Source organism: Amphichorda felina (genome assembly GCF_050947745.1).
Source record: "Amphichorda felina strain 45539 chromosome Unknown scaffold_8, whole genome shotgun sequence".
Lineage (NCBI taxonomy): Eukaryota > Fungi > Ascomycota > Sordariomycetes > Hypocreales > Bionectriaceae > Amphichorda > Amphichorda felina.
Window position 1 is genome coordinate 597,717 of NW_028145042.1, and position 23,662 is coordinate 621,378.

Genomic DNA, 23,662 nt, shown 5'->3' on the forward strand with positions numbered 1-23,662 from the left:
CCACAAACGCTAGCACTTTTCATTAGCAATGCCATCTCCAGCTATCAGGTGTGTGAAAGAAGGTTGCACTTCTTGGGCAGAGAGTGGCTCTCGGTACTGTTCCGCACGTACGTTCTACCCCATCTTCAATACTTGCCGTGGGGTTGACAAACACTTACACCTGAGTAATAGACAAGTAGATGTGAAACAGCTAGGAAAAGAACCTTGATCGAAGGCTTCATGTTACCCACAATGAGACAGGATAAGGGCCAATGTGAATCACGGCAAAGCTCATATTCTCCGGGGCTGTGAATCAGAGTAGTTAGAGGGTTAGGAGCGGGTTTCGCAGTTGAAATAGCTTCGAGTAACGATCGCATCTATGAGTAGGTAGATTGTCAATTTATAAGGAGCTACAAACCCGCCACGCATAATCATTTGGGATATCTGCCCTCTGCGCTTTGTTCATAAGCTCTGTGTCCAGTAGCTGGGGACGGCAAACGTTCTATTTTCAGTGACAACGGACACAACGTACATATCAAGCTTCCGTGTTGAGTAGAATACGCTGCTTGAGATAAGAATTTGCTGCTACGCAAAGCCGCTCCTTGGCCTGCCGCATCTATTGTGTCTATGGCTACATACCTAACGTGTCCTAGTGGCATGCCTTGCCAGTTTTATCCTTCATACCGGAGGACTCCTGGCCCTCCAGATGATTCCTATTCATCACTATTCGTTAATCCAAAACCTCTCCCAAGCATCTGGCCACTTCTTTTCCTTCACCTCCACCAGCCAGTCATGAAAAGGCACCTCCGTATTCTTAATCTTAATGACGCCACGCGTCAGGCCTTTCCACCCCTGAACTGGCATCTGAATATGCCTATGCCCCTGAGGACAAAGCACTCGCCAGTCGTCGCTCGGTTTCCCAGCAATTCTCTCGGTGCGCTTGTCGAAACAGTCCTGGCAGAGGTCGACCTCGGTACAGTAGTAGCAGAGGTAGACATGACCTTGGGACCAATGCCAGATCGTCTTGTCGCAATCACTGCAGGCGAGAGTTCCGGTATCCCAGTTCAGGTCCCCGTCTGCAACATCCGGGTCTGGAAGTGGCTCATCGGTGGCACTTTCCTCGCCTCCGTCTTCACTTTTCTCCTCTCCCTCATCGGACTCGAATGACGCTGGCGTTACTGGACTATCCAAAGGGAGGTGAACCTCGCCATCATCCTCGCCATCATCCTCGCCATCATCCCCGCCATCATCTCCCTCACAACTCTCGGTTTCCCCAACGCTGTCGCCGTCGTCGGGGTCAATTATCCTCCAATCGTTCTCGCGCTTGAAAATCTCCATATTAAGAACGTAGATCTGGCAGGTCGCCGCAATCTGCGCCTCCCTATCCAGTCCGACTAGTGCCAATACCCTTGCCAACATCCTCAAGCTCAGCGTATCGTTCCAACCCGCTTCATCAGTCAACGCCGCCACACATCCTTGAAACGTACGTTCCAGCCCCTGCTGGAACTCAGAGGCGTCCATCCTTCGTGCCATGTGCGCGAGAGGGATTACCGTCTGCGACTGCGACGGATTGAACTCGGACCCCATTGACTCGCTCACACGCTTCACAAGGTCCCGCATCTCGCCATACGCCGTCATCTTCGTCTTTAATTGAGTGGTACCACGGAATTCCTCGAGCAGTATGTCTGAGAGGAGGAAAGATGCTTCTGAATAGTGTGTTGATCCCTTGGAATCGATTGCCTTGTTAAGGAGGGTCTTGGCCTTGGAAGTTGCATCTGCCGTCCCGACGACGTCACGGTTGAACCGTGCCCAGTTGACCATGAGGCGACTCTCGTTCGCACCGTTGAATTCCGCCTCTGGCAACGTGTTTTGGTACTGCCCCAGGACATACTCGGTCTCGCCAGTGGCCTTCGCCGCACAGTGGATCTCATGCATGTAGTTCTCCAGACATAGGGCACCGCCGAGCCAGCTGACTCCAGACAAGACTTTGACGACCTCGAGGAACTCTGTCCAACTCTTGGCCGCCGCCAGCGGAGGGAGGACGTCGAAGCGCCCGGGCCCGTCGTCCGCCGGGCAGACCTGCACGGCCCGCCTGCAGTAGGCGATGGTGTTGCTTGTGTCCCCTCTCATTACCTCTGCCTTGGCCTTGAACATCCAGACGGCGTGGGCGATATGCTGGACCTTGCGATCTTGCATGGCGCCCTCTGAAATGCTCGAGGCAATCTCAGCGGCTTTGGCCACCACCTCCAGTGCCTCCTTCGCCCACTGGTCGTATTTCTGCGCAGGAGTCTTATCGTCTCCTGCATCGCCTCCACCTTCCGATATGGTACCATCCTCACCCACAGCCCCCAATTCGGCGTCTTCCATATCTATTCTTGTAGAGTCAGCCAGCTCGATACGGATCTGCGCCATCCTCATGTATATCTCCATGCGCTCAATGTCTGTGTTTGCGTGGCGGATCGCCATGTCGAGCTGTCTAAGGCTGGGCTCTTTCAATCCGTTATGGAGCATAGACACAGCAACAGACAGGTACGACTGCGCCGTCATGTTGATGTCGGGGAACGCCCTCGATACGACGATGAAGGATTCTTCGGTGACGGTGCTCGAGCTCACGTCCCCCCCGTCGGCACGCTCCATGAAGTAAGTCCTCAGCTGCTGACTTTGCTGCACAGGGGGGAGATGGCGGCCTCTGTATAGCGCATAGTGGGCGAACAAGTAGCAGTTATTGATAGCCCTGTCGTCCATGTGGCCATAACTCGCAAGCCAGTTTGTGACGTGCGCTTCGGCGAGCTTGATAAAGAGAGCATGCGGGTTGCGTGCCAAGGGGCGCATCCAAGCCGCCGTGGTATCCGAAATGAGGGAGGGCGAAATCTCGGCGGCCCGCAAAGCCCAGGCCTGAAGACAGGCAAGGATCTCCTCTATATCTTCGTCCGTCTCGCCGAGGACACAGGGGGGTCCTGTGGAGCCCAGCTGGTGGCAGAAGGATTCCATCTTGTGGATCGAACTGCCCCTATTGGAGAGGATGTTATAGATGGATTGAATAACGCTCGCGGTTTCCTCTTCAGAGAGCTCTGTCTGCTTAATGTCCTGAAGATGATGCTTCCAACCTATCCAGGCGAAAGCATGTAGGGCTCTCTCTTGGTAATCCATCTGGTTCACAGTATCGGTACAGAGGACAGACTGGATAATCTCAAAGATCATGGCGTGCCCTGATGATGCAGAGGTTCGGAGCCTGTCGCCCAAGGGGTTGCCAAGGGGGCGAAAGTAGCTTCGGAGACCGTTCTCCTGGAAACTGACGGTGCAAAAGAAATCGCCAAAATCCTCGTCGTCGTCGTTCTCGGCGGTCTTGCCATCGTCAGACTGGTCGGTGTTGGTATCACTGTCGTCATACTCTTCTTCATCATCGTGGCCGAGAGTGGTATTAGAGAGACGGAGGATTCTACCGGATGGTTAGAGGTAGCTAACGGTGGAAACAAAGTGGGTGAGGTGAGTCTTACCTAGCGCAGCGGTTTTCAAGCTCCTCATCGATGCTAATACTATTATCCGTAGCAATGTGGTTCAGGAGCCTCCTGGCGCAGCCGAGATAGAGAGGCCCCGTTGCGTAGGCGAGCCAAGCAAAGAATTTCTTTAGAATAGCAAGTTCCTGATCGGTGCGAGACTTCTGGCACTCCTCAAGGATGGTCTGGTATAACCCTGAGGTACAGGAAGGGAGGTTTCTGAGTTGGCGTAGGACGGCCGTCTCGGATCTTCCGAGCTGATCGAGTGTTCGGAGCATGTGGTCCATGTATCGCATCGCTGGAAAGCCCGAGCGGTTAGCCCGGACCAAAGTGGGTGAGGCAGGAGAACAAAGCTATATGTACTCACTATCAGCCTGCTTGCAGAGCCTAGTGGTGATCTTCCTCTTGGTTTGCTGCGACAGCTTCCTCATACGACTCAATCTCTTGAGGCGCGCAACAATGATGGCCCGGATGTCCGGTAGTATGAGCTCCTTGGTGATTTCAAAAACCTGCGTCTTGGTCTCGGGACCTGGTGAGAAGCTGCCAGGGTCGCTCACAAACAGAACCTGGATGTTCATATCCTCGGCGTTAGAAACATCCTTAAGGATCATTTCTATATACTTGTGATCTTGCTCATCAGTCTCGTCCAACCCGTCAAGAATAAGGACCAGACGCCTCCCAGACTTCTTTGCAAACTTGGTCTGGAACAACAACTCCCATAGCTTTGCGTGGTCTTCCCTGAGGGCAGGGTTTTTCAGCCTGTCTCTCGGGCGTTTTTCGTAGATATGAACGTCCGCCACAGTCTCCTCGCGATAGCTGTTGTTCCGGATCGCCACTTGCAGTGCGCACGAGCGCAGCATCTCTGACACAAACCTACGATTACCGTCTTCGCTGAAAAAGAAGTGTGCCACAGTTGTGGCGGTATCGCCAATAAATTGGTCCTGGAGGGCCTTGACAATGGTATAGGCCAGCGTGGACTTGCCCATGCCTGCGGGGCCTGACAGCCAGAGTAGCCGCACCTTGCCGGCCTCGAAATCGTTATATACCTTCTGCGTGCGGAACCAGCTGTACGTCCCGTCGATATAGTGGCTCTCGATGCTCATAAAGTCCGTCTTATCGTCGAGCGTGTAGTTCAGGAGCGCTTCCAGTGTGCGCATGGCGATAGACTTGCGAGAACCAGCATCGACAAGCTTCTCCTGCGGGCCCTTTAAATGTGACATCTTGTCAAGAGTCTTCATCACCTGGTACAGCCCTGCTGTATACTCGGCACCTTGCTCCTCCTGTCTTGTCACAACATTGAGGATCTCGTGGCTCGTCGAGGCGGCGTCCTTGGCATAGCTCTTAGACTCTAGGCCCAGGGCGTAGCTCTGCTGCGACAACAACTGGTTCTTCTCCACGCCAATCTGGACCTGCTTGACACCGTCCTGGATCTGTTTGACACCCTTCCCAACAAAGTCGAGTTTCTTCCCGCTCTCAAGTGTATGCTTCAGCGTCGTCAGCATAGCAGCTGACTCGAAGCGCCCAAGGTGCATATGTAGCGAGTCGAACGCGCCCTTGAGTTTCGGGTCACTCCCGTCAACAAGCGCTTTAGCCCACCTAGTCAGGCGGCCCTTCAGTCTGCACTTGCGCGCGATAGCGCTCAGCGTCATCATAGCGGAGAAGACATTGACCAGGAAACGGCGAAACTGCCACTCGCCCGGCATGCGGCTCTCTAGCATAGAGATACGTTCAAGGAACGAGTTCATGACATCGAAGAATGAGACAATCATGTCGTAGTCCTCCGAAACAGCCCGCGACGCATTCATAACGTAGTTGAAGGCCGTAAGGATAGCTGCGCTAGGTGGGAAAGCTGCGCTAGCGGCGTTGGCGATATGTGTTGCGACGCCGATGACGATATCCGAGTTTTGAGCGACCAGGCTACGTAGCTTATCGAGCTTGCCCTTGTCATGGCGGTAGTCGCTGAAGAGGAGGAGCTGATGCTCCTGCTCGGCCTGGATGTGAGTGATGTTGAGGCGAGAGGCGGGCAGGGTGCGGAGGTCGGTCCCGCACTCCTCGTAGTACTTTATCAGTGCCTCCTCCCACAGCGTCCCGAGGTCCGTTTCCTCGTCAGGGAGCTTGTCACTGTAGGAAACCGTCATGATTGCTAGGTATCGTTGTTGCCGTGCGGGAGCCGGAGGCCCTGAAATGCCGGAGGCCCCTGAATTAGGTTCGGTCAAGATGGAGAAATGCCAGGCCAGGCATGTATGGGAGGGGCATTGATTGATGATGGTATATCCCTCGCAGCCTGGGCCAAAGCTCTGGATTTCACCTACATGCAGCTCGATTATGGGGCTGAGGGCTGCAGGTTCAGCTGCTGGGCCCCTGGCCCATTGCGGACTCTGACCGCAACACAGCCAGCCAGCCTACCCGAATCTCTTTGGCTGAGTTACGAAAGGATTCTTCGTCTGAGCCCCTGATTGGAGGACGAAACGACTATATGTAGTAAGATTCTGGGGTATCGTGTCATTGGGCCACTGCCAGCCTTGTGGGGCGTGCATGTTGTCTATCATCTCAGCTTTTGGCTTCCATGATATAGGTTCTCAGTTCTCTCCATGTTTGGCATTAGCCTCTCAAGTCAACGGAGTAGGAACAATGTTTGTCGATCAGTTTAGACCTTATATCGATGTATTACCCTGCGGGAATAGACTTGCGACAGGTCAGCAATCGATAAGGCGTAAGATGGACGACAAATTCATTGACCAGCGTCTACCTAGGTACATGTCGGAATTGCAGTCTGGACAGCCTTCTCAAACTCTGCCTATATGCATAAATGACATAACGTAGGATCGTCATGTGTGTAACAGGATGGAGTATCGGGCATATAGCAGCGAGATGCAAAGTGGGGGCACGCCTAATCCATCATAAAACCCCTTCGCTAGACTTCAGACTAGACGGCCTCCATACTATGATCTCATAAATCCACGCTGGACCAGTTAAAGCATTACTAGACACAAGTTCTAGACCTCACATTCGTTGTCAAGGGCGTGAGTCGGTGACTGCTAAATTCGGTGGGAGCATTACTAAACACGGGTTCTAGACCTCGCATACGTTGTCAAGCTAAGGGCGTGACTAGTAAACTTCTTGATAAAAAGCTGGAGTTTTCTCGTACGCGAAGAAAAAGTTGTTCACATCAATCATCCTCTACCTACAAAATGGGCCCTACTATAATGCCAAAGGCGCTACAGCCGGGCGACACGATAGCGTTCATCTCACCATCAGCGCGCTTCAACAATGTGTATCCGGACGTTATGACGCGGGCAACCGCCCTGCTCAAAGCACGCGGCTACAACATCCGCACGTTCTTCAGCGAAGACACGGGCATTCAGTCCAGTATCTCTAACCGACTCTCCGAAATCCGCGCCGCGTTTTCCGACAAGGAGAGCTCGGCTATCATCTGCACGATTGGGGGAACCACCTTCACCGAACTGCTGCCAGCTCTCATTGCCGACACTGAACTGCATGGCATCATTCGCGAGAACCCCAAGATTGTGGTGGGCTACTCGGACATCTCTGGCCTGCACTGGTTTCTGCATGCGCTGACGGGGCTGCGCACCTTCTACGGGCCGGGAGCAATCCCAGAGCTTGGCACAGTGGGTTTTGTCGACGAGACGACATCGCCGCTGGCATTCTGCGAGACCAATTTATTCCGTGCGATTGCGTCGCGGGAACCGCTCGGCGAGATTCCTCGGTCGGTGACATACGCACCCAGGCTGCCTCATTTCGCCCAGGAACCTGCTTCGACGAAGCCAACGCCGGTCGCTCCCACACCACCGTGGACATGGCTTCGCCGCGGAAGAGCTCAGGGAAGGCTCTTTGGAGGCTGTTTGACTGTCATTGCGCGCCTACAAGGCGTACGCGCCATTGTCCCCGATTGGAGCGGCAAGATTGTGTTCGTTGAGACGGCCATAGCGGACGATGAGGATTCGGGCAATCCTCCGAGTCGAGTCCAAGCAGCTTTAGCTGACTTGATTGCGGGCGGAGTATTTGAGGAGGCGGCAGGTTTGGTGGTTGGACGGCCATTTGGCTACGACTCTGAGAAGGAAAGACAGCAATATGCCGACATCATCACGGGTCTGTTTTGCGAGGGGCGGCTGGCAGAGAAGAAGTTTCCCATCTTGTTTGGCGTGGACATTGGGCACACCACGCCGATGGTGACACTACCGTATGATGCATTAGCAGAGCTAGACTCTGAGAGGGACTCGTTTGCTGTGATTGAACCTGGCGTTGTGTAGGCAGCCTGGTCTAAATATATTTGCCTCCCTTTATGCATCATCGGACAGCGCACGCCTATGAGATTCTTGTCACTATAACACTTACCTTATATCATATTGCGGTTTTAAGGAATTAGCTTGTAGCACCCAGCATGTTGGAGTCCAGATAGGCGCAGTGCTGGAATATAACCCAACTGCTAATAAGAAAGGAACAAGTGAGATCTGGGAGGCGGCTTTGAGGGATGGTCAAGCGCAGCAGGCTTTCGATTCAGGCAAGTGGAGAACTAATAATCCCTCCTAGTCCTTTGACAGCTCCGAATCTCCGATCTTCCAGGGACCAAGCTGTGGAGCAGCTACGGGAAACTCGGAATCTTGGAACAATTTGCAAATTGGTCATCCTCTCCCATTGCCCCAAGATGGCTATTTCAAGGCCGGAGTGTGGATTGCTCAGGCGATGGGCGTGACGCAGGGTAGCGGAAAGCATCCGTGGCGGCCAAAACTCGAGGTGCGCCATCTGGCCTTCTCGTTTGGGCAAACGTATAGAAACACAAGACGCGTTAGCCTTCAATTCGCCACGGGAAGTCCTGCAAGGGACTTTGGACTGCTGGTTCTTCCATTTCCCCCTCCACTAGACCCCCGAAGCCACCGAGAAGACGAAGGACCTGATTTGTGCATGGCAAGGCGTTGACGCTGAGACGATGATCACCACGACACCCCCTGAATCGAGTAGGTGCCCCAGTGGGGGGTTTCAAGAACGATCACCTTTGCGAGGCGCAGCTACAGGAGAACTGCAACTTGACTACGCAATGATAATGGACGCCGTGATTCGGACAGCTTGCTTCGCTGGGCCCCTGTAGGTATTTAATGCTGTGTACGGGTATTCATAGCTATCCAGACGTTCTTGATTCTTGGCCCAGCCATGCCTGATACCACTTTACATCCATCTGCATGCACGCATTTCTTGAACGCATGCAAGCTTGGCTGGGCGCTGGCGCCACGCCGCCTTGGCCACTGTCTTGGACAGCCACCTGTGTCATTCCGTGGCGTGCCCAGGTCTTGGCCTTTGCTTGTTATGATTGCCGGCATCACACTGACTGCCGGAGAAGCTGTTTAGCATCACGTCGAACCACGGCGGCCATCGACATCAATCAAGACGTGCCTCGAGACTTCAATCCTAGGGTTCCGCCCGGAGGGTCCCGCCAGAAATGCGAAACGAAACAACTGGGGCCAGAGTTAGTGGAGCGGCGTTTGCGGCATCTTGGAGTCTTGGCCCAGCAGTATTTCCCCAACATCTCGACATCTCGAACTGGTGCATTGAAACTGGAAACTCGTTGACTGGTTTCCGTTCGCCCGCATGGGCCAGTTGCCCACTGTCCATACACGCAGCGACATCTACCCACGTTGGCGCAGCTTGGCGCGCAGCTTGGCAGGATCGGATCTGGCTTCTGCTCCGTATAGCCTCGTTTCGCCCGACGTGATCTGCCAAAATCATGCCCATCTCGACCTGGTGCAGAGCGCCACAAACAGGGAGCCGCCACACCGACGAGGCCTGTCGTCGGCCAGTGCCGTTGCCGACTTGCAAGTTGCCGCCTTGAGCACCGCCTGCTGTCGCGATTGCTTCAATGAACTTGTCAGCTGCAAAGTGTATTTAAGTAACGGCCCATCCCCTTGGAGTTTCGTAGTCCGCCTCCAATCCACCCAGTCACCCACAAGCCACCATTCCATACCTCTCATTCAGATCCCCATTCTTCACCATGAAGTCTTTCACCACCGCTGCCGCCATCGCAGGACTCGCCTCCGTCGCCCAGGCCGCCGTTCCCGGCTTTGACATTTCGGGATGGCAGGACTCGACCGACTTTGCCAAGGCCTATGCTGATGGCGACCGCTTTGTCTACATCAAGGTGCGCTCCTGCGCCCCCGGCCGGTGGCAGCAACATGGCCTTTGATACACACATAGCTGCTAACACTAACACACATAGGCCACCGAGGGAACCAACTTCAAGAGCGACAAGTTCAGTTCGCAATACACAGGAGCCACCGACGCGGGCTTCATCCGCGGTGCCTACCACTTTGCCCAGCCGGCGTCCAGCTCCGGCGCCGCTCAGGCCGAGTACTTTGTCAGCAACGGCGGCGGCTGGTCCAACGACGGCATCACCCTCCCCGGTGCCCTCGACATTGAGTGGAACCCTAGCGGCGACGCCTGCTTCGGCCTCTCGGCCACCGACATGGTCAACTGGGTCGAGGACTTCATCACCACGTACGAGGCCAAGACTGGCCGCTGGCCCGTCATCTACACTGCCACCAGTAAGTCTTCACTGCAATATGACCATGGTCCCCCGGGGCCCTGATAATAGTCGAACACCCAACCTAACGCTGAGGAAAACAGGCTGGTGGACCCAGTGCACGGGCAACAGCCCCAACTTCGGCGACCGCTCTCCTCTCTGGGTCGCCCGGTATGCGAGCGCTGTGGGAGAGATCCCTGCGGGTTGGGCCACCCACACCATCTGGCAGTATAACAGCGACTACTCCCAGGGTGGTGATTCCAACACCTTCAATGGTGATGAGTCGAGGCTCAAGGCTCTTGCTACCAACTCGGCTTAGGTTGGTATCTAGATAAAGTATATACCATAGGTAGCGAATAAATACTTACGCTGGAGTCTGTCTCTTTTATGAAGGAAGGTCAAATCTGGAGAGAATCTCACATGCATATCGTCACCTGTCTCTTACCCTTCCAACGGTACCAAGTGGAACCCATCATCATCCCTATCAGAATTGTAGATGAGGTAATCCTCAGATAATGGGACTTACGAACTACTATGGCCTGCTTGACGAAAAGCCCTTGTACTCTGCTGCTATTATTATATATTCGGGGCTTGGCATACGGTGGGTTCAAATAGCTAGAGTAAAGGGGAGCAAGTTCCTTGAGCTACTAAGACGACTGATATTCCAGCTCTAGGATTACTTTAATCGATGGCGCTCTGAAGCCATAATGGCCAACGCCTTTATACTACCCAACAGTAAGTATAACGGCATTAATAATGATATATGCTATATGTTGGAATACTAGGAATAGATAGTATTAAAAAGACAAAATTTAAAATACTCCGCGTTACTTACTTTTGATTATATATACTTAGATAAACGGTATATGGGATATTAGTTTAATTCATTTATTCTATTATTCCTACTCTTTTTTATTTTACATTTATGTTTTTACATTATATGCATCAGCAAGGCATAGTTCATGCTGATGTTGGGTGTGAAAATATGGTTATTGTCGGAAATCGGTTAAAGCTCATTGATTTTGAAGGTTCCAGTATTGATGGAATGGAGGCGGCCGCCGGATATAAATGGTATAATCGCCGAGACTCAATCATTAACCTACAGAGTGATATCTTTGCTTACGGCGCTGTGGTATATCAAATCCTCACCGGCAAACCCCCCTTCTATGAGTTTGCTGCATTCGATGATCGAAGCAGCCCTGTACAGCGCTTATACTCGGAGCGTCGATTCCCGGAAGTTCAGGGCTTACCTCTGAGTGACGTGATGTTAGGTTGCTGGTCTGGTTCCTTCGATTCGATGGCCGAGATTATTGTAGCACTCGATTCACAGCCTAGCGCACGCGGATTAATGCACCGCCTTTCGACTTGAATATCTGTAGCTGGGTATTAAACTATTTTAAATGTAATTAGCACATGTCGAGTCTGACAATAGCCCCTTCTTAAGTGTATGGTGTAATGAATTGGTGCCTGACCTCGCGCTTGAACTCTACTTCCTATGGGAGCGCATCCCTTCAGCCTTATTAATCAAGACTAAGTTATCCTACTTATAATTTGAAGACTTGCGATTCGAAAGCTTATAGTGGTATAGATGTCGTAGCGGCGAATCCGTTTGTTTCGCGACCTGGCGTGTTACTGTGTTGGACCACCTCGTCGACTGCATAGCCCGGGTGATCCTGTTAGCAGACACGTATACATCGAACTCGTCTCGAAGAAATAAAGCCATGTCTTCGCGGTACATGCATTGTTTATTCTTCGCTCTTCAAGTAGTGCATCTAGCATACATAGTGTGATGCTGGAATGGCGACCAGTTCTGTTTGGAGGCGGTTGCGTGATCCCGAATCGACATGTTCACGCGAATTCTACGCATAGCGCACTCGCTAGGATCGATCTTCTTAACTGTCTTACGTATTAATTTCTCTTTCAGATGTAAAACCTTTATCTGCTTATGATTACTAGGTAATTATCGTGCCATCAGTGCGTCTCAGAATAGCCTAACGTTCGATCCTCCTAGTTCATCATCTTGCGCCGTAGCAGCATGATTGAGCCCACTGATTCTTTCTTGGACCAAAACATACCGCGCCAAGAGTCTTCAAGTGTATACTGTCAGACTCAAATCACCACACGAAACTTGAATAAGTTCCGTTGAACTATGTCCTGCTTCTTCTGCTCTAGTTCCTCCATGTCCCAGCTCACAGAGGCAAACCTGCCGGAGAGCCAGTCTCGTCGCTCGTTAGAGAGCCAGACCAGCGTGTCGGCAGCCAGCTCCGGCGTATCGGTCAGGACACTTTGCCTCTCTGCAGGCATGTTCATGGCTAGATCGGTTTTGATGCCACCTGGGTGGAGTGCGATGGCGATTAGACCCTGCTGATAATATTCCTTGTCTATGAACTCGGTAAGACGACAGAGAGCAAATTTGGTCGTCTGGTAGCCCGATGCGCCAGGGAACATGGCGTGGGCCCCACCACTGCTGATGTTGAGGAGGATCTTGGTTGGTGACTTGAGCAGCAACGGCACGAAATAGCGGGTGGCGAGATAGGTGCCTTTGATATTGACCTCCCAAGTCCACCACCACTCACTCGGATTGGACTCGGCGATAGGTTTCCACTCCTCCAGATAGCCGGCATTGTTGATCAAGATGTCGAGGCTGCCACCGAGAATGTCTGCAGCGGTCTCGGAAGCCACTCGCACCGAGTCCTCCGACGTTATATCGACCTTCATGGAATGCACCAGTGGTTGGGGGCGGTTTGCCTTCTTGGCGGCATCCTTGACGGCTGCCTCGACATCGGCCATGTCAGAACGAGCGAGAAGCAGGATTTTTGAGCAGCCCGCAATAGCGAAGCTGATTGCGGTCGCCTTGCCAATTCCCTTGGATGCGCCCGTGATCAAGACCGACTTGCCCGTCAAGTCGGCTTTGGCGGGATTGATGAAGTGGTAAGTATCCTTACGCGTCGAGACATAACTAGCCACTGCAGGCCAGTTGGTATCGCGCAGGGAAGGATCCTGGGCCGACATATCGATTTTCAGGAAGACCGTGAAGATATGGAGCCAGGTAAATGGATGGGTGAGAATGTTGGGTATGTTGAGTAGCTGTGTTTATCCTATGCTAACTTATTATTCCATAGCTCCCATATATCAATGTCAAGGGACTGGAACTCCTATCACTATTTCCGACCGTAACTCCGGCTCTGACTTGCTATTCCATAGCTCTGATACATCAATGATGAGCGTTGGAGCTCCTGTCACTATATCCGACCCTAACTCCGGCCCTGGCTTGCTGTTCCAGAGCTCTGATATATTAATACTGGGCAATTGGAACTCTTGTCATAATATCCGATACTAACTCCGCGAACTAGACGTTAGCAGTGAGCGCTAGTCGTGGCTGTTGGAATTATTATTTTGACAGAGGTAAGTGTAAGTCGAACTAGAACTTGTAACAAAGTACTTCTCACCCCGATACTTCATTCTCTCCGTCCAGAAGCAAAGATATACTAATCGCAATAGGCAGTAGTGATGTTGATATAGAGCTTCTAAAGAATGAGGAGTCATCAGAGTCCGTTCCCTCAGAGTTAGGCCGCTAAGAGGCTGACTAGTACCTACCGGGGGGCAAGGGTAGTTTAACAGGGCTAGGGTGACGGTGTTAGAGGCTGTTGACGGTGTTAAGGCTGAAACAGGCCGTGGATCCAATCAACATTGTCACCGTCTTCAACAGGACCCAAGACTATAGTTTAAACTATTGACGATATTAGCAGCCAACAGCTGTTGCCTCGTATAGCGGTAAACAGCTGTCTTAACGGTCATCTGCCTAACAGGCTAGTTTTGCTACAACACGATCGCTTCAGCCACTGCCAAGCAGTAGATACTTCCTTATAATAAAGATTTCCTTCTTTCCACGCGCAATCGGCTTATAGATAGCCAAGTAGTCAGCCGTAGCCCTAATCCTCGTAGCCTCATAATCCCGTAGTCTCGTAGTCTCGTAGCTTATTCGATTCCGTGATGTCGAATTACCTCCGCCTCGCATGTTGGTAGTTGGGTCGGTGACGACTAGCGAATACCGGCTGTTGTATGTTTTTTTGGCTAATCTTAGCAAGTCGGTTACTCACATGGCCCGGTTGGTAATGAACTGTCTGGTTGCATGTACCAAAGGAACGTACCAGGCGTCGTCTTCCTGGTTCCCGATGTAATTCAGGCTCTGTTACGGATGAAGCTAGTCGGTGGCTTTTACCGCTTTGCTACGCATCCAATGAATGGCAATCTATATGATCGAATATCGCCTGCATGTGGCATCTGTCTGGTCAGTCGTTGCACTCTAGACTGGGCCCTATGCAGCCAAGCTGCGGTAAGCAAATATTATGAACTAGCGGAGACCTGGGACCCTGTGGCCTGGAGGTTCAACACACTCAAAACTCAAGCCATGGGTTCAATTGAAACCAGGATTATTATTAGGCACAATACCTTGTACCAGTGACGACCCCAGACGTGATTATGGCTGCAGGACACCTTCTGAGGGGGCCCATTTTAACCGGACGGTCGATACGATGATACCTTCTTGGTATATACATGGAGACTGCATATACCGTGCGTCGCACTTCTCTGTTCCCCTCGTCCCACGCCTCTTTTCTCGTTGCCCATCCGATCTCGTCTCGCGGATTTGCGATATAATAATCAATGAGAGGAACTGCCGCCATAGTTCTTGGCATTGCGGCGTCGCTGCCGTTCGTGGCCGCAGTTCATGACAGGCTTGTTCCTCGAGAGTGGAACGGCCAGCAGTACGGCTGCAAATGTTACTATGACGACCAGTGTTGGCCGAGCCAGCGCCAATGGAATCGACTGAACTCGACTGTGGGAGGCAACCTGCGCGTGCACATCCCTCCTGAATCTGTCTGCCACAACACGTTTGATGGGCCTTTGGGTACCGTGGAGACTCATGATGAGGAAGCCTGCGCGGATTTGCAGCTGGTCTATGCTAGTGAACAATGGAGGTAAGTTCAATTTGAGCGTTCAGCTGGGGAAAATTGAGTGCTGACAAGAGCCTGGACAGCGTCGAGCAGGATGCAATGCTGCTGTGGAAATACTTCACAAACCACACGTGCCAGCCGACGGATGATCCCACTTCCTCGTGCACGCTGGGGTACTATGGTGTCTATGTGATTGATGCCCAGTCCAAGCATCACATCAAGGCTGGGCTGGAGTTTGCCCGAGACCATAGCCTCAGACTGATCGTCCGGAACACGGGCCACGACTTCATCGGCAGAAGCACAGGCTGGGGAGCCCTTATCATCCGAACGCATGATTTCCAGGAGGTCAAGTGGATCAAGAAATACAATGGGCCTGGCAAATACCGTGGCAGGGCTGTCAAGCTTGGTGCAGGAATCCAGGGTCGAGACATTTTGACCCAGGCCCAGTCTCAAGATCCGCCTCAGGCACTGATGACTGGAGAATGTCCTGTGAGTGTGGCATTCCCTAGGTAAACGATGAAAATTCATTAACGGGATCACAGACCGTTGGTCTTGTCGGTGGACTCATTCAAGGCGGAGGCCACGGGCCATGGACAACCCTGAAGGGCATGGGTGAGCAATCCTTGGTCTTCAGTTTAGTCGAGCCTGGTGTACTAACAGATATTGCTTTCAGTTGCGGACAGAGTCCTCTCATTTGAGGTCTTGACAGCGGACGGGAAGTTTCGGACCGCCAACGAAAAAGAGAACTCCGATCTTTACTGGGCGCTCAAGGGCGGCGGGCCTCTGACATATGCCATCGTCCTCTCGGCCACTGTCCAAACCTGGGACGATCTACCAGCCGCCGGTGCATCCCTCTTCATCAACTCGACCCTTACTACAGACCAGGATGTCCTTTGGGAAGGAATTCAAATTTTTCACAAGTACTCGAACCACCTTGTGGACAGCGGTCTCTACGTATACTTCGAAATCTTTCCTTTCACGTTCCGCGTTCTGCCATTTGTGGCTATCGACAGCACCAGGGACCAGTTGGATGCCATCACCGCCCCTCTTCTGGCTGATCTAACAGCCGCTAAGGTGCCGTTCGAGTACGCTTCCAGGGAGTTCACGAGTGTCTATGACCTGTACATTGAAATGTTCGAAGACGAGGCAGCAGGCGCATTTGGCCTAACGGGAGGTTGGATGTTCAGCCACCAAGACGTCGCGGAGAACAATGACCAAATCATCGAGGCTTTTAAGGTAGCCCTAAGCCCCCGTGAGGATCTCGCGAACCAGGGGGGCATTGTCGGACACTTGTGGTACCCAGGCTACAACATGCCCGAGGCGCAGAGCGCTACGAATCCAAGGTTACGCAATGCTTCGGACTTTGCTCTGACAGTGCTGAACGTACCCGTCAATGCATCGCTCGAAACGAAGGCGGATCTGCAGGATGTTCTGACCAACACCATGGATGAGGCCTTCCGCAAGGCTGGGCCCGGCGGGTGCGCCTACGTCAATGAGGGCGACCCATATCAGCAGGATTGGCAGACACGCTTCTGGGGAGACAACTATCCCAAGCTCTTGGATATCAAGCACAAGTGGGATCCCAAAGGGCTGTTCTGGACCGTTTCGACGCCCGGCTCGGAGGACTGGGATGTCATTGAGTATGGGACTCGTCTTTGCAAGAAACTGTGAGAAGATGCAGCCCGTACGTGGTAGAGAGAGCGATGGCCCATATAGCAGTGGAAGTTCATTGAGATGTGATTACTGGTCCAAACCTAGGCACTAGCGAGGTCAGTACATGTATCTTCATGCCAGGTACCAACATGCATTAATGCGTCACCCAGATCATGTGTCTCGATGTGACTCCCTTCATCAAGTGCTTTTTGTCACGGCTAGTGAACCTCAGGTTTCAATACTCTTTTTTTCGGGGGTTTGTACGATGCTTTTAACTGATGATGGTACTTGACGATGGTAATATGAGCGTGAGCAGGTACCTAACGTCCAACGGATGACACCAGACGCCACGGATTTTGGACGGATGCAGGCGGATCGCCAACTTTGTCGCCTTTGAAACATGCCCATGGACAGATAGCTTGGCTCCCTGCCTAATTCGTGTCCATTGCCCGCAATGACTGGACCCAAGAACCCGAGCTGGGGCCCGCCGAGAAACATTAGGTCACTGAAACTCCAGGCGGCGGATCCGCTGCCGTCATCGACGATGGGCCATCGCCACTCATCGCCACTAGGCCAGGCACAGCTGGGGAACCGAGTTCAACCGAGTTCAAATGACAGCCCCCAAATTCCAACTGACGTCAATGGATCCAGGCTTCTGGGACCAAGTACGCGGCTTTCTGCCTCTGCCGGATTGAGACAAACCACCAGGACCCTGATCAACCAGGAATGCTGCCGTCCCTGATCGCCCGAACCTGTCGAGCCTCTTCTTCTCTCAACATCTTCACGCCCTTTCGTAGCCTCTACTCCCCTCACTCGCTTCGCAGACCATTCAGATATCACACCATGACACACCAGTACAAACCCACCATCGACGCGCCCGTCTTGCGCATCATGGTCCTCGAGACGGACCGCCCGCACCCACACACCGAGTCGGAAAAGGGCTCGTTTGGCGACATCTTACACCACCACTTCTCGGCCGCCGGCAAGGAGCACCACCCGCCGCTGGGGGTCGAGACGGACCAGATCTTTGTCGTCACGGAGCAGGGCGGGCGCATGCCCTCGTACGCCGACTTTGACGGCTTCGACGGGCTGCTCATCACGGGGAGCATGTACGACGCGCACGGCGACAATCCGTGGATCCTGGACCTGCTGGAGCTGCTGAAGGGTGAGTTTGGCACTTACGCGGGTACCCAGCCTAGGTTATTCATACATGCATGCTGACGATCATGATCAGAACTCTGGACGCGCAAGCCCCGGTTCTACTTCACCGGCGTCTGCTTCGGCCACCAGCTCCTGGCGCGCATGCTGGGCGCCACGGTGCAGCCCTCGCCCAAGGGCGACTGGGAGCTGGGCCACTGCTCCATCACGCTCACGCCGACGGGCCAGCGCCTCTTCCGCACGACGTCGCCGACGGTGCACCTGCACCAGATGCACCAGGACCAGGTCGCGTCGCCGCCGACGCCCGCCACGGCCGGAGGGCTGCTGGCGCCGGACGCGAAGATTGAGTGCTGGGGGAAGAGCGCGCACACGCCCGTGCAGGGGCTGTACATGGCGAATCGGCTGTTCACGTCGCAGGCGCACCTGGCGTTTGACGAGGACATGGTCAAGAGGCAGATTGCGATGCGGGAGGAGACCGGGGGGATCACGGATAGGGAGCATGCGGACCAGGCGAGGGAGACGGCGCACCTGGAGCATGATGGGAGGGAGGTGGCCAAGGCGATTCTGAGGCTGTTCCGGTTTGACGATGATGAGAGTGAGGGGACGAGGGAGGCTGCCGGTGTGAATGGGTCGGGTGGGCAGAATGGGCCGTGATGGTCTGAGCTGGGATGGAGAAGGCCGGTTTTACCCCAGAGTAATGTTTGGTGCAGGCCGCCGAACTGGTACGAGTAGTAGACTTGTCTTATACATGATGCAGATTACAGATAGATGAGCATAGATGCACATGAGAGACCATGTCTTGTGGTCACAGCGGGCGGCACTAGCCAACCCCAGATGCATAAGCAAGCATAACGAAATAAAATGTCCGGGATCATGCATACTCCCGCTCGCATCATGTTGAGATTCCCGACAGCCTTCGGGAGGTGTTTGGGGATTCGGGGAATCGGGGAGCTTCCGGAGGCGCCCCACCATGTGCCGGTGTCGATGCGCCTCGCCGTCAGCGGTAGCCGCCTCTGTAAGACAACGGGAACAGCAGCGGGACAGCGGGACAGCGGGACAGCGGGACGGTGAGACGGTGAGACAGACTGGAGACAGACCTGTGTGTGGCGTGCGATGGTGTGATGGACCGATAGACTTGATAAGCCGCCCCTCTCACCAACGAGTCATTATCCCTTGCATCACATGGGCCCAACCTCAATTGCTCTCCTCGACACTTCTTGCACTCGACGTTGGAGCAACAGAGCAGTGCACTCATCGCATCGCCACCAATGGCTCAATCCACGGATCCTGTGCGCCAGCCGCTCCTGTCCGGCGGCGACCGGCCTGCTGCGAGTCACGATGGCGCAACCGCCGCAGCGCCCGGGAGACGCACCTTCACGCCGACCATGGGCGCAGCCACGGCATATGGCATCCTCGTGAGCATCGTCATTGGCAGCGGCGTCTTTACCTCCCCGGGCGCCATCGACACCAACGTCCCGTCGCCGGGCATGGCCCTGGTCATGTGGCTGCTGGGCGGCATCCTGGCCTGGGCGGGCGCCAACACGCTGGCCGAGCTGGGCACCGCGATTCCGGGCGAGGGTACGTTGCTTCCAGCTTGTCGTTCTCGTGAATTGATGTATCCTCTGTATCCTCTGACACATGAGCAGGCGGCGTCCAGCCGTATCTGCAGTACATCTACGGCGACGTCTTCGGCTTCCTCGCCGCCTGGACGTGGGTCGTGGCCGTCATGCCCGCCACCCTCGCCATCCTCAGCCTCGTCTTTGTCGAGAGCATCTACTCGGCCCTGGGCAACACCGACGACGCCGGCAGCATCACCCACAAGCTGCTGGCCGTGCTGGTCCTCGTCGTCATGAGCCTGGCCAACTCGGTCAGCACCCGCGCCAGCACCCGCCTCAGCAACTTCTTCCTCGGCACAAAGTTCACCAGCATCGTCCTGATTGTCGCCGCGGGGCTGGCCGTCGTCGTGCTCCAGATGAGGGACCCGGAGCGGGAGGATGTCGGTGGGAGGGACTGGTTCACAAAGTCGTGGTTTGGCACGCGCAAGACGGTTAACCAGGATGGCAGCACCGTCGACTGGGATGGCATGGGTGCGTGGGAGATGCTGGGCCATTACTCGACGGCCATCTACGGCGCTCTCTGGGCTTATTCGGGCTGGGACAAGGTAAGGGAGGGTGGTTTATTCAAGTGAAGATGAGAGAGCTAATCTGGACCAGGCCATCTACGTCTCTTCCGAGCTCAAGAACCCCACCAAGCAGCTCCCGCTGGCCATCAACACGGCCATCCCCACCATCTTTGTCTGCTTCCTCGTCGCCAACGCGTCGTACTACATCCTGCTCCCCTGGAAGGTCGTCTCGACTAGCGACAGCGTGGCAGTGGTAAGCCCCCAGAGCATGACCGCCCGAGATCCATCCCAGCTGACATGGACACCGCAAAGACCGCCATCAGCCGCCTCTTGGGCGTCAAGTTTGGCATCATGTCCGCCGTCCTCATCTGCCTCGTCGTGGCCGGCTCCATCCTCGGCAACTCCCTCGTCGCCAGCCGCATGGTCGTCTCGGCCGCCAACAAGCGCTGGTTCCCACCCGTCCTCGCCGTCATCGGCCGCGTCGGCCCCGCCCGCAAGGAGTCCGATGGTGATGAAGGCGATGGCTCGAGCAGCAGCAGCGACAACGACGACCCCAAGAAGAAGACGACCACATTTGACGCCCCCGTCAACGCCATCATCCTCTCCGCCGTCCTCACCACCCTCTACATCTTCTTCGGCAACTTCCGCGCCCTGCTCACCTTCAACGGCCTGGGCGAGTACACATTCTTCTTCCTCACCGTCGTGGGCGCCATCGCCCTGCGCTTCCGCGAGCCCGGCCTGCGCCGGCCGTACAAGCCGTACCTGGTCGTGCCTATCATCTTCGCCCTCGTCAGCGGGTTTGTCATTGCCAGGGGCGCGGCGTTTGCGCCGGTCCAGGCGCTGATTCTGGTTGCGCTGTGGGTGGTTGGCCTAGGGTTCTACTGGGCCAGGCAGCGTTGGTTCACGGTGGGCTAGGCCTTGTTAATGCAGGTACAGGGACGAATCGGTATGCTGTATGGCTCGATTGTCAGATTCATGCAAGCTACGGATACATGTATCTCCAATGGTTACATCGGATGGGTGACACTGCGCGTGGCGGGGCATGAGTCACCTAGGTTCTGGCTGCTGCATGTACCAGACTATTACATCTATATTAGGGTATTATATATTCCAGCTGTTTGGATGCCTTCACCAAGCACCCATTGATTACTGCGTTCATTTGCACCATCATGTCATCTGCGTCCGACGAGCCGGGGCTCAGCCCTGCACAGCTCAAGGCGATATCCAACATCCGAGCACAGGCCGTTGCTCTCCGCGACGATGCCATCAGCACCCTCTCCCACGTCCTCTTCATGTCCAACCTCGAGTCCTCTGGCTTGGATCCCATCCGCACGGCCATCCGCGACCACGCCCACGTCGCCATCCACTTCCACCCCGACCGGCCAGTGGACGATGGCATCGTCGCTGAGCGGCTTCTCCAAGACGGCGTCTACCGCAATCAGTTCGAGACGGGTATATCCAACGGCCTCGTGTCCGTCACCCCGGGCGGTCCCCGTGATTCCTGGGAGATGAGCCTCTTCTCGGGCGCATACCACGGCGACACCTCGGGATCCCTTGCCGCCGCTGAGCGTCCCAAGTATGGCGCCCTGGACCTCACATGCCATCCCGACGGCCCGGCCCCGCGCTTCGGATCGTGCTACCTTGTCCTGAAACCGCACGTCTCGCGCAGGACGACCTTCACATTCGGGGGGTCGCAGTCCGATCCCAAGGTCTTCGGTACGGTCGACGAGTTCGATGCTATCCTGGCGGCTCTCATGGAGGAGGTCTTCACGAGGGATTTCATGCTCGGCGTGTCCGACATCAGACCCGCGGGCGCCCTGCGGCGACTGGCCAAGTCGCTGTCCACGCCGTGGGACATGCACAGCGTCCAGCTCAGCCATAACCTGGACCACATGATCGAGGCGCAGGTCCACGGAGATGTCCGACTCGATCGCGACGTCGAGGCCCTCGTGGCCGACGGGTCGTTTTCCGCGGGCCCAGTGAGCGACGTGCTTCTCAAAATAGGCCGCAGATTTGGGTTCCCCATCCGGTTCAACCAGGGCTTCCGGCTGCCCGTCGAGAGCATCCCGTGCGACTTCCGCGGCCCTCGCATGCCGTCTCTCGCAGCACGCATTGCCACAGCTCATGTCGATGCCCGGGCGATCGGCGAGGCGGCGCAGGACTTGTTCCGGGATCGAGAGGCGTGGGCCGATAGGGGCACGTATGAGGAGGTGCTGCAGGAGCTCAAGCTGCTGTGGCACGTCCTGGTGCGGTACGGCTGACTGACAGGCAGCAACGTATTACCCCATACTGGAGACAATACCCAGTATTACCGTGTAGTAGAAAAATCCATAATACCAATTTCCACCTATTAATCATCAAAAACATTACTGCGGCTGCTGCTGCTGCTGCTGCTGTTGCCCCCTGTGGATGGACCCCTGGCGCATCCATATGGTCGACGAGTTGTCATTCGGCAGCGGGTCGAGCTGGTCGCGCCCGCGCGTCATCTCGACGAGCTTGTTGAGGATCTGGAACTCCATCTTGAGCTTGACGCTGTAGACAAAGGCCTTGTAGGCCGTCTGCAGGTCGTAGACGTCGGCGTACTCGAGGGCGAGGATGGGGATGTCGAGCAGCACGACCAGGACGCTGACGAGCAGCAGGTGGCGGCGCATGCGGCGCACGCCGTTGCCGTAGGGGCTGTCGTCGATGTCGAAAAACGAAAAACACGCGCGCACGTACAGCGCCGAGATGATGAGCTCCTGCAGGAAGAAGACGGTCACCTGGATCTTCTCGTACACGAGGTAGGGCTGCGCCCACGAGTTGTCCGGGGAGCTGTTGGCGCCGTACATGAGGATGATAATGGGCAGGTGCAGCACGACGGCGTTGAAGATGATCATGGCCAGCACGAGGCGCAGGTAGAAGGCGTCCCAGAAGAGCAGGTGGAGGCGCGAGTACAGGACGAGGGACTGGCCCGTGACCATGGGCACCCAGCCGACGGCGACGAGGGTAATGTACAGGCCAAAGTTGTGCGAGCCGAGGATGTTCTTGAGCATAAAGCCCAGCGAGTGCGGGAAGATGCCGTTGGTGGTGGCGACGAAGCTCCAGAAGTACAGGCCCCCCTGGCGCTTGAAGAGGGTCATGATGATGACGTCGAGCTCGACGGCGTTGTACAGCGACAGGGCCAGGAAGGCCATGATGGCGGCGTAGATGGCAGGCGAGTCGGAGCTGCCCGACTCGGGGTTGCCAGAGTAGCCCATGGTGAGGGCATAACGGGGGGAGCTTGCACTGCCAGGCTGTCTGTGTGTCGCCGGTGTTGCTCGTTATGCTGGATGTGATTATGTGTCCAGTCTGTGCCGTAATGGCATGTCTCGGACATGAAACGGTGAGACGCTGAGACGGTGAGATGCCCTAATGCGAGCCGTCTCGGGGGCCGGAAAACTGTCGAGCCCGGGCCGCGCCGCTGCCAGGTTCAAACCGGCATCAGACCCGCAGATCCAGACTCCAGAGGCCCCTTCGCGAGGAATTGAGGGATGGTGATGGATGGAGCTCGGAAAGATGGGGCGTCGATCAGAAAAGAAGAAGAAGAAGAAAAAAACATCTCACGCTCGTCTATGTATCTCCGCGCCAAGGCATCCAATAATAAGGGGCTGACCCAGGCCACATTGGGTGCACAGTTACCCCATGATTTGCCATGTGAAAAACAGGGGAAAGGCCAGGTTTCGGTGCTATAACCCTTGTCGTCTGGGGTCGAGGCGAGTTCCGGTTCCCAAGGGGCCAAGGGGCCAAG

At 55.0% G+C, this 23,662-nt stretch overlaps 9 protein-coding genes across 9 annotated transcripts; 6 read left to right on the forward strand and 3 right to left on the reverse strand.

Annotated features, from left to right (window-relative positions):
• Window positions 1–702: 702 nt before the first annotated feature.
• ACO1O0_007865 (uncharacterized protein) lies at window positions 703–5,614 on the reverse strand (the record flags this gene model as incomplete). The annotated part of the gene is made up of 3 exons (XM_083197232.1): window positions 703–3,418; window positions 3,477–3,774; window positions 3,844–5,614. The coding sequence occupies 3 exons, from the start codon at window positions 5,612–5,614 to the stop codon at window positions 703–705; spliced, it is 4,785 nt and encodes a 1,594-aa protein (XP_083046700.1).
• Window positions 5,615–6,667: 1,053 nt separating this feature from the next.
• On the forward strand, window positions 6,668–7,747 carry ACO1O0_007866 (peptidase family S66; the record flags this gene model as incomplete). The annotated part of the gene is made up of 1 exon (XM_083197233.1): window positions 6,668–7,747. One exon carries the CDS (start codon window positions 6,668–6,670, stop codon window positions 7,745–7,747), a length of 1,080 nt encoding a protein of 359 aa, XP_083046701.1.
• Window positions 7,748–9,480: 1,733 nt separating this feature from the next.
• ACO1O0_007867 (lysozyme) lies at window positions 9,481–10,327 on the forward strand (the record flags this gene model as incomplete). Its single annotated transcript, XM_083197234.1, has 3 exons — window positions 9,481–9,627; window positions 9,706–10,030; window positions 10,113–10,327. The coding sequence occupies 3 exons, from the start codon at window positions 9,481–9,483 to the stop codon at window positions 10,325–10,327; spliced, it is 687 nt and encodes a 228-aa protein (XP_083046702.1).
• Window positions 10,328–12,117: 1,790 nt separating this feature from the next.
• Window positions 12,118–13,020, reverse strand: ACO1O0_007868 (SDR family oxidoreductase; the record flags this gene model as incomplete). The annotated part of the gene is made up of 1 exon (XM_083197235.1): window positions 12,118–13,020. One exon carries the CDS (start codon window positions 13,018–13,020, stop codon window positions 12,118–12,120), a length of 903 nt encoding a protein of 300 aa, XP_083046703.1.
• A 1,653-nt stretch (window positions 13,021–14,673) lies between these two features.
• On the forward strand, window positions 14,674–16,634 carry ACO1O0_007869 (uncharacterized protein; the record flags this gene model as incomplete). Its single annotated transcript, XM_083197236.1, has 4 exons — window positions 14,674–14,987; window positions 15,047–15,452; window positions 15,506–15,575; window positions 15,637–16,634. 4 exons carry the CDS (start codon window positions 14,674–14,676, stop codon window positions 16,632–16,634), a joined length of 1,788 nt encoding a protein of 595 aa, XP_083046704.1.
• An 825-nt stretch (window positions 16,635–17,459) lies between these two features.
• On the forward strand, window positions 17,460–18,428 carry ACO1O0_007870 (class I glutamine amidotransferase-like protein; the record flags this gene model as incomplete). The annotated part of the gene is made up of 2 exons (XM_083197237.1): window positions 17,460–17,781; window positions 17,851–18,428. The coding sequence occupies 2 exons, from the start codon at window positions 17,460–17,462 to the stop codon at window positions 18,426–18,428; spliced, it is 900 nt and encodes a 299-aa protein (XP_083046705.1).
• Window positions 18,429–19,042: 614 nt separating this feature from the next.
• ACO1O0_007871 (amino acid/polyamine transporter I) lies at window positions 19,043–20,811 on the forward strand (the record flags this gene model as incomplete). Its single annotated transcript, XM_083197238.1, has 4 exons — window positions 19,043–19,352; window positions 19,421–19,935; window positions 19,988–20,149; window positions 20,209–20,811. The coding sequence occupies 4 exons, from the start codon at window positions 19,043–19,045 to the stop codon at window positions 20,809–20,811; spliced, it is 1,590 nt and encodes a 529-aa protein (XP_083046706.1).
• A 254-nt stretch (window positions 20,812–21,065) lies between these two features.
• ACO1O0_007872 (uncharacterized protein) lies at window positions 21,066–22,157 on the forward strand (the record flags this gene model as incomplete). Its single annotated transcript, XM_083197239.1, has 1 exon — window positions 21,066–22,157. One exon carries the CDS (start codon window positions 21,066–21,068, stop codon window positions 22,155–22,157), a length of 1,092 nt encoding a protein of 363 aa, XP_083046707.1.
• Window positions 22,158–22,262: 105 nt separating this feature from the next.
• Window positions 22,263–23,132, reverse strand: ACO1O0_007873 (uncharacterized protein; the record flags this gene model as incomplete). Its single annotated transcript, XM_083197240.1, has 1 exon — window positions 22,263–23,132. One exon carries the CDS (start codon window positions 23,130–23,132, stop codon window positions 22,263–22,265), a length of 870 nt encoding a protein of 289 aa, XP_083046708.1.
• Between the last annotated feature and the right edge of the window lie 530 nt (window positions 23,133–23,662).